The 12,141-nt window shown below is 48.9% G+C and overlaps 1 protein-coding gene across 5 annotated transcripts in view; it reads right to left on the bottom strand.

Moving 5' to 3' along the window:
• Window positions 1-8,315, bottom strand: part of LOC134350888 (B-cell receptor CD22-like) — a 55,245-nt gene extending 46,930 nt beyond the window's left edge. For 4 of the 5 annotated variants that reach the window (XM_063056687.1, XM_063056692.1, XM_063056690.1 and 1 more), the window contains exons 1-2: window positions 8,089-8,315; window positions 7,661-7,751 (exon numbers count right to left, since the gene is read on the bottom strand). In XM_063056687.1, the coding sequence (XP_062912757.1) occupies window positions 7,661-7,671 (11 nt within the window). In that variant the 5' untranslated portion in view covers window positions 7,672-7,751; window positions 8,089-8,315. The remainder of the gene's footprint in view (window positions 1-7,660; window positions 7,752-8,088) is intronic. The other variant, XM_063056688.1, reaches the window with a different exon arrangement.
• Window positions 8,316-12,141: the final 3,826 nt, after the last annotated feature.

Raw genomic sequence — 12,141 nt, 5'->3', positions numbered from 1 at the left:
GTGAGGGAATGAGAGACACAGGAGGGAAGAGAATAGGGGAGTCAGAGACCATGAGGGTATAGAGAGAGAGGAAGGGAGGAATGGAATGAGAGAGAGAGGCAGAGAGAGAGACGACTGATAATGAGAGAGGGAGGGAGGGAGGAAGAGGGAGTGAGACAAAGAGATGGGGAGAAGGTGGGAGGAGACAGAGGGGAGAGAGAGGAGAGGGTGGGAGGAGAGGGAGGGGATGGTGACAGAAAAGAGGGGAGAGGTGTAGAAGGAGTGAGGGGAGAAGGAGGGGGTAGTGAGAGGGGAGAGAGTGAGAGGAGAGGGGGAAGACAGGGTGGGGCAGAGGGATGAGAGAATGTGGGGAGAGGGAGAGGAGCTGGGCTGGAAGGGTAATGTGAGGCTGGGGAGTGTGGTGGTAGAGGATAGGGGGAATGTGTGAAATGTGTTGGGAGAGGGAAAGTGGGGGACATAGGGTTGGGAGATCACATGAGGGAGAGGGACAGTGCAGGGTAGAGAGGGAGGGGAGAGTGTGGGGGAGCCACTGCACAGAAAAGATCAGGTTGGTGGGATGTGGGGGGGAGAGAGAGAACAGGGCTAGAGAGGGAGGGGAGAGAGTTGGAGAGCCATTGCATAGAGGGGGTTTGGTTGGTGAGGGGGGAGGTAGATTTATCTGTTTCCCCCACCCTCTCCGCCAGCATCTCACACTGGGGTTGGCTGTGGACATCCCTTCCTCCCCTCTCCCCTCTCGAGGATGCTAAAAGATGAGGAACTGAAACTGTCAGCAGGCCATTCGGCCCTTCTCACCGTTCCTCCCTGCAGCGAGATCCCAGCTGATCACCCCCAGGCCCCCTGTACTAAACCTCTCCTTCATCTCCTAATTCTCTCAATCTTGCATTTCCCCTCTGACCAAGCTCTGGGGGTTGGGGGGAGGAGAAATTTCCAAGACTCGCCACCGCTGGGGTGAAGAAACCTCTTCCCATCTCATGCCTCTCAGTCTGACCCCTTACCCCTGGGGTAAACATCCTGTTTTTTTCCCTGTTAGAACAATGAGACCCCCTCAACCCCATTCTCCTTCTGTATTCTAGGGGACCACATGTCCCAATCTAATTGATCTCTCCAAACAACTTCCCCCACACCCACCCAACACCACCGTCCCAACAATTGATCTGACAAATGTTCACCACTTCCTCCACCAGAAGGGAGTCTGAACTTCCTCAGTGATGGAGACCATAACAGTACATGGTATTCCAGGGGCCATTCCCCTCTGTGGGAATAGGGATGAGGCACTCCTCTCCACCTCCAACTGTTGACGAACAACCCCATGCCCTTTCCTCTCCTGACTGCTCTCTGTACCTGCACAAGGGTAGTCTACATTGTGACGAGAATACACATAAAATTAAGATGTTTGCTGGCCTGGGTTAGCATCAGTGACATCAGCAAGTGGTCTGCCACCTGTCCTCAGGGGAAGGAGAGATAAGGAACAATGGAGCAGCGTCTGGAGATGTGTAATGAAGGGACGGGGGGAGAGAGAGCTGTCTGGAGCGGCTCCCCCCTTTGAACCTTGAACTGTTTGAAGTATGGACAGGCGATACCCCAGCAGGGGGATAAAAAGGGACAGGTTCGCTAAGGCAAGACACACGCCACCCGAGATAACGAGACCCTGGAAGCAGTGCGCTTCTCACGAGTCGGTGGGAAGTACCAGACAACGCACAGGGTGGAAAGGTACGATCAGCGGGAACCCGGTGTGTGTCCGCCCTTGCCTGGGTGCCGGGTTCACTGCAGAGGATTGATCGCATCTGGAGGAGGGGTCACAGTCGGTGACCTCAGGTGACATCACCAAGGACCCGCCCAAAAGCGGCTTGTGAGCCATCTCGTCGGTCTGTGAGTGAAGCTGTGCTGAATGATCAGTTGTTCCTGTTCTCTCTCTCTCTCCCCCCACATTGTCCATCGCCATGGCAACGATTACTGCGAACTGAACTACTAAACTGGACTGAACTTTGAGTCACTTTGAAATTTGGTCATTTACCCCTAGACAACGATAGAGCTTGATTGATGCTGTTATCTTAATTCTATGCACATGTGTGTTTATCATCGCTGAACTGTTGCATTTATTATCCTTTCGATTACTGTGTTGCTTGTTTCTTTAATAAAACTTTCTTAGTTCTAGTACTCCAGACTCCAACTGAGTGATCCATTTCTGCTGGTTTGGCAACCCAGTTACGGGGTACGTAACAACATCCATAGATCCCTGAAAGCTGTGGGCAAGGTGAGAGGGTTACTAAGAGAGCAGTGGGGGGATTGAGTTCAAGACCTGCAAGATAATGTTGCAGCTCTATAATACCCTGGTTGGACCACACGTGGAGTATTGTGTTCAGTTCTAGTTGGAGTATTGTGTTCGGCTCTGGATGGAGTATTGTGTTTCCTTCTGGTCATCTCATTAGTAACAGAGTCATAGAGAAGTACAGTACAGAAACAGACTCTTTAGCCCATCTAGTCAGTGCTGAAACAATTTAAACTGCCTACTCCTGTCGACCTGCACTAGGATCATAGCCCTCCATACCACTACTAACCATGTACCTCTCAAAACTTCTCTTAAACATTGAAATCGAGTTCACTACTTGTGCTGGCAGCTCATTCCACATTCTCAAGACCCTCTGAGTGAAGAAGTTTCCCCTCATGTTCCCCTTGAACTTCTCACCTTTCACCCTGAATCCATGACCTCTGGTTGTAGTCCCATCCAACCTCAGTGGAAAAAGCTGCTTGCATTTACCCAATCTATACCCCTCGTAATTTTGTATACCTCTATCAAATCTTCACTGTTCTAAAGAATACAGTCCTACCTATTCAATCTTTCCTTATAACTCAGGCTCTCCAGACCGTCAATATCCTTGTAAATTTTCTCTGTACTCTTTCAAACTTGTTTACATCTTTTCCGTCGATAGGTCACCAAAACTGCACACAATACACCAAATTAGGTCTCACCAATGTCTTGTATGAATTCAACATAACATCCTATCTCCTCTACTCAGTACATTGATTTATAAAGGACAATGGGCCAAAAGCTTTCTTTACAACCGTGTCTACCTGTGACACCACGTTCAACAAGTTATGGACCCGTATTCCCAGATCCCTTTGTTTTACCACACTCCTCTGTGCCCCACCGTTCACTGTGTAAGATCTACGATGATTGGTCCGTCTGAAATGCAACACCTCGTACATGTCCGCATTAAATTCCATCTCCCATTTTTCAGCCCATTTTTCCAAATGGTGCAGATCACTGTAAAAGCCACAACAGCCTTCCTCACTGTCCATTACACCCCCAATCCTGGTGTAATCTGCAAATTTTCGGATCCAGTTAACTACATTATCATCCAGATCATTGATATAGATGACAAACAACAAAGGACCCAGCACCAATCCCTGTGACATAACACAGGTCAGGGGCCTCCAGTCAGAGAGACAACCCTCTACTACCACTCTCTGACTCTTCCACAAAGTGAATGTCTCTTCCAGTTTACTACCTCATCCTGAATGCTGAGTGACTAAACCTTCTTGACCAACTCCTATGTGGGGCTTTGTCAAGTGCTTTATGAAAGTCCATGTAGATAGCATGCACATCTTTGTCTTCATCCACTTTCCTGGTAACTTTCAAAATCTCTGTAAGATTAATTAGACATGACCTACCACACACAAAACTATGCTGACTATCCTTAATCAATCCATGTTTTCCCAGATGTTTATATATCCGGTTTGTTAGAATAACTTTCCCACTGCTGATGTCAGACTCATCGGTCTATCATTTCCTGGTTAATGTTAAGAGCCTTTTTTTAAACAGCAGAATAACATTACCTATCATCCAATCCTCTGGGTCCTCCCCTGTCCATTATAGAAAGAATGCATAAGCTTTATAGAGGGTGCAGAGGAGATTTACCAGGATGCTGCCTGGATTAGAGAGCATGTCTTATGAGGAGAGGTTGAGTGAGCGAGGGCTTTCTCTTTGAGTAATGGAGGACGAGAGGTGACTTGAGAGAGCTGTATAAAATGATGAGATGCATAGTCAGAGAGAAGAGCAGCAGTTTATTTTCCAAAACAGCAATGGTGATTATAAACGCAAACAACAGGAATTCTGCAGATGCTGGAAATTCAAGCAACATACATCAAAGTTGCTGGTGAACGCAGCAGGCCAAGCAGCATCTATAGGAAGAGGCGCAGTTGACGTTTCAGGCCGAGACCCTTCGTCAGGACTAACTGAAGGAAGAGTGAGTAAAAACTTTCAATTGCGGCGCCTGCCATTGATCTCGCCGGCTCCAACACCTCAGGACATATTCAAAACCCGGACTCCAGCAACGACCATGGACACCTTCACAGCGATTGTGCAACCACCAACTGCGACTCCAGCCTTGAACTCCAGGCCGGGTCTTTATGTGCTGCTGTTGTGACTCCCGTCTCCCCTTCCCCCTCCACCACTCTGCAACCCCGTCTTCCTCAGATCCCACCGTCAACTCCTGGGCCCTCAGAGGCTCCATCTTCCTCTCACCCCATCCCTCCCCTCTCCATTGACACCCCCAGCCTCCCCCCTCCCCCCTCTGATCCCAGCTCTCATCCGTGCCGGGTCTTTACCATCCCCTCCGACCTTCAACTGTCGGAGGCAGAACGCTCTGTTCTCAGTAAGGGCCTCACGTTTGTCCCCCTTCGCCCACACCTCAGCGAGTTCCGTGTTCGCCACGATGCGGAACTTTTCTTCCGCCGTCTCCGTCTCCGAGCCTACTTCTTCGGCAAGGACTCTTCCACCCCCACCGATGACCCCTTCTCCCGTCTTCAACCCTCCTCTTCTTCATGGACACCCCGCTCTGGTCTTCTGCCTGCTCTGGATCTCTTTATTGCCAACTGCCGACGGGACATCAACCGTCTCGACTTCCCCGCACCTTGTCCCCATTCCAACCTCACTCCTTCGGAACGCTCTGCTCTCCACTCCCTCCGCACTAATCCTAACCTTATTATTAAACCCGCTGATAAAGGGGGTGCTGTTGTAGTCTGGCGTACTGACCTCTACCTTGCCGAGGCACAGCGACAACTCGCGGATACCTCCTCTTATTTACCCCTCGATCGTGACCCCACCAAGGAGCACCAGGCCATTGTCTCCCACACTATCAACGACTTTATCCGCTCAGGGGATCTCCCATCCACTGCTACCAACCTTATAGTTCCCACACCCCACACTTCCCGTTTCTACCTCCTACCCAAGATCCACAAACCTGCCTGTCCTGGCCGACCTATTGTCTCAGCTTGCTCCTGCCCCACCGAACTCGTTTCTGCATACCTCGACACTGTTTTATCACCCCTTGTTCAATCCCTTCCGACCTATGTTCGTGACACTTCTCACGCTCTTAAACTTTTCGATGATTTTAAGTTCCCTGGCCCGCACCGCTTTATTTTCACCATGGATGTCCAGTCCTTATATACTTCCATCCCCCATCAGGAAGGTCTCAAAGCTCTATGCTTCTTTTTGGATTCCAGACCTAATCAGTTCCCCTCTACCACCACTCTGCTCCGTCTAGCAGAATTAGTCCTTACTCTTAATAATTTCTCCTTTTGCTCCTCCCATTTCCTCCAAACTAAAGGTGTAGCTATGGGCACCCGTATGGGTCCTAGCTATGCCTGCCTTTTTGTTGGGTTTGTGGAACAATCTATGTTCCGTGCCTATTCTGGTATCTGTCCCCCACTTTTCCTTCGCTATATCGACAACTGCATTGGCGCTGCTTCCTGCACGCATGCAGAACTCGTTGACTTTATTAACTTTGCCTCCAACTTTCACCCTGCCCTCAAGTTTACCTGGTCTATTTCCGACACCTCCCTCCCCTTTCTAGATCTTTCTGTCTCTGTCTCTGGAGACAGCTTATCCACTGATATCTACTTTAAGCCTACTGACTCTCACAGCTATCTGGACTATTCCTCTTCTCACCCTGTCTCTTGCAAAAACGCCATCCCCTTCTCGCAATTCCTCCGTCTCCGCCGCATCTGCTCTCAGGATGAGGCTTTTCATTCTAGGATGAGGGAGATGTCTTCATTTTTTAAAGAAAGGGGCTTCCCTTCCTCCACTATCAACTCTGCTCTTAAACGCATCTCCTCCATTTCACGTACATCTGCTCTCACTCCATCCTCCCACCACCCCACTAGGAATAGGGTTCCCCTGGTCCTCACCTACCACCCCACCAGCCTCCGGGTCCAACATATTATTCTCCGTAACTTCTGCCACCTCCAACGGGATCCCACCACTAAGCACATCTTTCCCTCCCCCCCCCTCTGCATTCCGCAGGGATCGCTCCCTACACAACTCCCTTGTCCATTCGTCCCCCCCATCCCTCCCCACTGATCTCCCTCCTGGCACTTATCCGTGTAAGCGGAACAAGTGCTACACATGCCCTTACACTTCCTCCCTTACCACCATTCAGGGCCCCAAACAGTCCTTCCAGGTGAGGCATCACTTCACCTGTGAGTCGACTGGGGTGATATACTGCGTCCGGTGCTCCCGATGTGGCCTTTTATATATTGGTGAGACCCGACGCAGACTGGGAGACCGCTTTGCTGAACATCTACGCTCTGTCCGCCAGAGAAAGCAGGATCTCCCAGTGGCCACACATTTTAATTCCACATCCCATTCCCATTCTGACATGTCTATCCACGGCCTCCTCTACTGTAAAGATGAAGCCACACTCAGGTTGGAGGAACAACACCTTATATTCCGTCTGGGTAGCCTCCAACCTGATGGCATGAACATTGACTTCTCTAACTTCCGCTAGGCCCCACCTCCCCCTCGTACCCCAGCTGTTACTCATTTTTATGCACAAATTCTTTCTCTCACTCTCCTTTTTCTCCCTCTGTCCCTCTGAATATACCTCTTGCCCATCCTCTGGGTCACCCCCCCCCCCCGTCTGTCTCCCTAGGCCTCCTGTCCCATGATCCTCTCGTATCCCCTTTTGCCTATCACCTGTCCAGCTCTCGGCTCTATCCCTCCCCCTCCTGTCTTCTCCTATCATTTTGCATCTCCCCCTCCCCCTCCAGCTTTCAAATCCCTTACTCACTCTTCCTTCAGTTAGTCCTGACGAAGGGTCTCGGCCTGAAACGTCGACTGCGCCTCTTCCTATAGATGCTGCTTGGCCTGCTGCGTTCACCAGCAACTTTGAGATAATGGTGATTATAAGAGGGCATAGCTTAAAGGTGATCGGAGGATGCAAGAAGTAAGTTTTTTTTTATACAGTGTTATGAGTGCATGGTATGCACCATCAGAGTGGTGGCAGAGGTAGATACATTAGCATAATTTCAGAGAGTCTTAGACAGTTAAATGCACAAATGAGAAATGAAGGTTATTTATGTTGGAGGGTAGGGTTACAATAATAATGGAGTAAGTTAAAATAATGGCACAATATTGTGGGACGAAGGGCTGTAGTGTGTTGTCATGTTCGCTGCTCTATGTTCCGTCTTCTGTGTTCCGTATTCTATGTTCTGTGTTGGCTGTCACAACCAGACCGCAGGACTCAGGGGACTCACAGTCCCTCACCATTAAATGCCAGTGTTACTTTTTGTTTTTCTCTCTCTCTGAGGATGACCTCGCTACCTCCCACCGGATTTTCCGTCTCCCTCTTTTCTTGATCCCTACAAATCGTTCTCTCACCCTCCCAGCATCACATCAGCTGCAAGCTTGGGGATATGACAGACGATCCTCCCGGGTGTAACTCGTGAAGTGGTCCTGTTCGATCCTGCATCTAATACAAGCACAACAATGTTCTCTGTCCATTAATCCTCAAACACACACCTCCTGCATGTTCTAATTCTGCTTAACGATCACTCGATTTTAAGCCTTGTACACTTCAACCACTACTGTTTGCCCTTGCACAATTCTGTCTATGACAATGCCAAACAGAAAACTCTAAGAAACTTTGCCAAACTTGGCTACCCTTTCCTAAATCTGTGTCGATGATGAGGTAACTTTGCAAGTACCAACAGAAGCCAGAGTTAAATTAGTTACAGAGTCTCCCCACCTCTCCCCCCACCCCACACCCAATCGTGCCTCCCCTGAACCCCAACTGTCACGTCTCTCACCAGCAGCCTTAGATCGGATTCACCTCTTCTTGATCCGATTCGAGCAAACGGAGGCGAGAAATGTTGGCTTTGATCCTGTTGTGGGATCCGGAGGAGTTACATGGATTGGGGGTCGGGTGGGGAGTACTTCCTCCGTGTGGGAGGAATCTCGGAAATCCCCCGCCTGGTGTTTAGAGTCACAGAGATGTGTGGCTGGGTTGGAAGGCAGTGTGGAAGTGAGATGACAGAAGGGCTGTTCCTGTTACACTCTCAACTTGACAGATACAGATGAACATGCGTAGTTTGATAATGGGTGGGGAGACTCTCTGCTCTGCTGACTCTGCTTCATATTTTCCATCTCCTGTGGTGGTAAACAAGTCTACATACACTTTCAGTACCTTAAATCACTCCCCTACTCAACAATCATCTCCACCCCCCCCACCATCACAATTCTGAGGAACCACTCTCTTTCCGCATTCCCCCGTCCAGCATGTCTGGAATTTGCAATGATGATCCACAAACAAGGAAGGGGGAAGGTGGGGAGGAAGATCGATTTTAAAGTTCAAAGTAAAGTTTATTTTCAGAGTACATACATTTCACCACCTACAACTCTGAGATTCTTTTTCTGCAGGCATCTTTAGAAAATCTATAGAACAGTAACTGTAAACGGCGAATCCTTTGCTTGCATCATCAGAAACAGCTTTATTTCTATCTTTGATATCTCCTTTTTTCCCTTTCAGGTTCTTATGAAGACCCTGACCTGGAGTTACACTCTGACCTCGGTTCTTTGCTGGAACATGACCTGTTCACAGGGCCTCATGACCGGCCACTTTTTGATATGCCAAGGACGCAGACTAGAAGACAGGTGCACCTTCAGGGTGCTGGATTTTCGTGGTTCTGGAGGTGGGCTGCCGCTGACTGATGTGCCGTGGGCGAACAAGAGGTACAGATCTCGGACAAAGCGATGCAACAGACTTTTAACGCCATGAATCAGTGAGTTGTTTTGTTATGTCTCCCCTCTCACTGTTAAATGGGGACATCTCTTTTCCCCTTTTAGGGACAGAGAGACCAAGTGGTATGTCGAATACCTGGTGAACGAGTAGTCTTTGGGGTACTGCAAGTCTGTGTCTTTATTGATGCTTTGCTGCATGCTTGAGTGCTCAGTGGGTGGTGTCAATGCTTTTTTGCTTGTTGGGGAGGGAGGGGTGGATATTGCCTTGCTGCTGCTTGTGGGTGGGAGAGGGGAGCTTGGGGCCCTTTGGTGTTCTAACATTTTACTGTCATTCATTCTTTGGGGCATTCCTCTGTTTCTGTGGATGGTTGTGAAGAAAACGAATTTCAGGATGCATATCGTATACATTTCTCTGACATTAAATGTACCTATTGAAACAGGAACTGTAAACTGTCAACAAACTGTGTAAATACAGATAAATAGCAATAAATAACAAGTGTGAAATAAGAAGATAATTGAATCAAATGAATGTTGTTGTCCCTTTTGTTCAAGAGTCTGATGGTTGACGGGGAGTAACTGTTCTTGAACCTGGTGGTGTGAGCCCTGAGGCTCCTGTACCTTTCACCTGATGGCAGCAGTGAGAAAAGAGCATGGCCTGGGTGGTGACGATCGTTGATGATGGATGCTGTTTTTTTATGCCAATGTTTCATGTAGGTGTGCTCAGTGGTTGGGAGTGTTTTACCTGTGATGTACTGGGCCGAATCCATTACCTTTTCTAGGGTTTTTCACTGAAAGGCATTGGTGTTCCAAAGGTATCTGAGGCTTACCGAGTGGGCTGCTGTGTTCTATTTGGTGTTTCAAAGTTTTAAAGTATAATTATTGTCAAAGAATGTATAAATTATACAACCTTGAGATTTGTTAGATTTGCACTCAACCAGGGAAATAGAGAGTGTCCCTTCACCCTCCTGACTTGTGGAAGGTGGGGGATGGGACAGGGTATGTGGTTATTGAGTAACTCCACCCAGGGAGGTGGGGAGTGTCCCATTACATTCCAGTCCCCTGTCGATGTCACTCTCCATGGGACCTCCAGTCTCTGACCTGCCCCTATAGCCACGGTGTTTCTACGGTTGGTCCGGTTGTGTTCCTGGTCAGTGGTGATAGCACAACCCCTAAGATAAGGAGGGTGGGAGGATCTGAGTGAAGAGAGCACCACTGAGTGACAGGAGATGGTGTCGGAGACAGTCACAGGAGATGTGTGGGGTGCTGTCCACTGATCAGACATTGTCTGGACACTGGCTGGACCTCACTGCATACAGGGATAGGAAGGGTTGTCCAAATTATTTTATCACAAACACCGGCCAGCACAGGGACAGCACTGATCCCCATGGGCTCTCCGTGCTTCTCAGCTAAGGGTAGGCAGTGGCTAGAAGATGATGGGTGGATCAGGGAGGGAGGAAATGTCTCTCTCAGATAAGGAGGGTGTGGATGATGAAACTAAGCCACACTTTCCACTCGCCATCATGATCGCTGCCCTCCTGTAATGCTGGACATCTGAGAGCAGACACCTTCAGGCTCTGGGTGGGGATGGAGAGTGGCCCACCATCACTCCGCCCACAGTATCCTTCTGATACACAAGCAGAATAAGTGGGACAAAGTCAGTGTCCTGTCCCAGGTGACATTCCCAGCACTGAGTCCCCAGTCACCAGGTGGGTCATGTCATTCCAGAGACAGTGGGGAGACTGTAGGGGAGAGAAGGAGCGACAGAGTGAAGGGTGCAGGGGCTGGAGGGGTGCAGGTGTGTAGGGATTGGAGAGGGTCATGGAGACTGGGAGGGTTGTAGGGGCCAGAGGGGGTCACAGAGTTGGGAAGAGGTGTAAGGATGGAGGTAGGGGTGTCACAGAGACAGAGAGGGCTGAATGTGCCAGTGGGGTTCATAGAGAAAGAGAGGGACTGAGCTTTGAGGTTTGCATTCTGCCCTCTTCATCATCCAGATTGACTTCATGTCTTGCTGGGGAAGTGAAATTATGTTCACATGTGTCTTTTGTGCCTTTCTCAGTTTCTTTCTTTGAAGAAAATTATAAATATGCTTTGAACTCCGCATCAGTGAACTGTGACTTCTGTACAATGCTTTCTGCTACCCCCTAAGGGTCCTGTCACATTGGTTCATTCAAGCCTGCAACCTCTCCAGACTAATTTAATCTGCCGTGGATGTGTTCCTGAGTGTCAACATCTCAGACGATCTATTCTGGGTCCAGCACCGTGATCTAATCAAAGTTCGAAGTTCAGAGTACATGTATTATCGAAGTGTGTATACACTGTACAACCTTGAGATTAGTCTACTTGCAGGCAGCCGCTAAACACAGAAACACAATAGAACCAGTTTAAAGAAAAAAACCCACACAACCAAGGCCATCACAGACCCAATGGTGTGAAAATGGTGTGGAAAAAACAAATTGGTCAATTAGAAAGAAAACAAATAACACACAGAACATTAAATATCAAACTGCAGAGTCCCCAAGTATGTCCACAGTCCACAGCCACAGGGCCACTGAGGTGAGTGACGCTGGTCCAGGAACCCGCTGGTTGCAGGCCACAGCTGCAGAGTCAGTTGACCACTGAAACTCCTCGATCAAATCATACAAATAGTAAAAAAGAGATAACAACAACTTTCATTCGGAGTTTGAGGAGATTTGCTCCGTCACTCTTACAAACATCTGCAGATGTCGAAGTTTGGGATGCCACAGTGGCGTAACAGTTAGCTTCATGCTAATTCCACTCGGGGTGTCGGAATGGGCCGCGTCTGTAAAGAGTTTGTATGTTCACTCCATAACCACGTGGGTTTCCTCCAGGTGCTCCGGTTCCTTCCCACATTCCAAAGATGTACCTGGTTATCTGGTGATAAACTGTCCTGTGATTAGACTGGTGTTCAATAGTGGGGTTGCTGGGTGGTGCGGCTCATTGGGCTGGAAGGGCCTGTCCCACACCCTAACTCTGAATAAATGTAAAATAACAAAATGTCTGGTGCAGAGCAATCTGACTGGCTGATTCACTGTCCGGTATAGATACTCCAATACACGGGATCACAAGAGACTGCAGAGGGTCATAGACTCAGGCAGATCCAT

This window comes from Mobula hypostoma, chromosome 8, assembly GCF_963921235.1.
Source record: "Mobula hypostoma chromosome 8, sMobHyp1.1, whole genome shotgun sequence".
NCBI lineage: Eukaryota > Metazoa > Chordata > Chondrichthyes > Myliobatiformes > Myliobatidae > Mobula > Mobula hypostoma.
The sequence above is the reverse complement of the archived record's forward strand: the minus strand, read 5'-3'. Positions and strand labels throughout refer to the sequence as shown.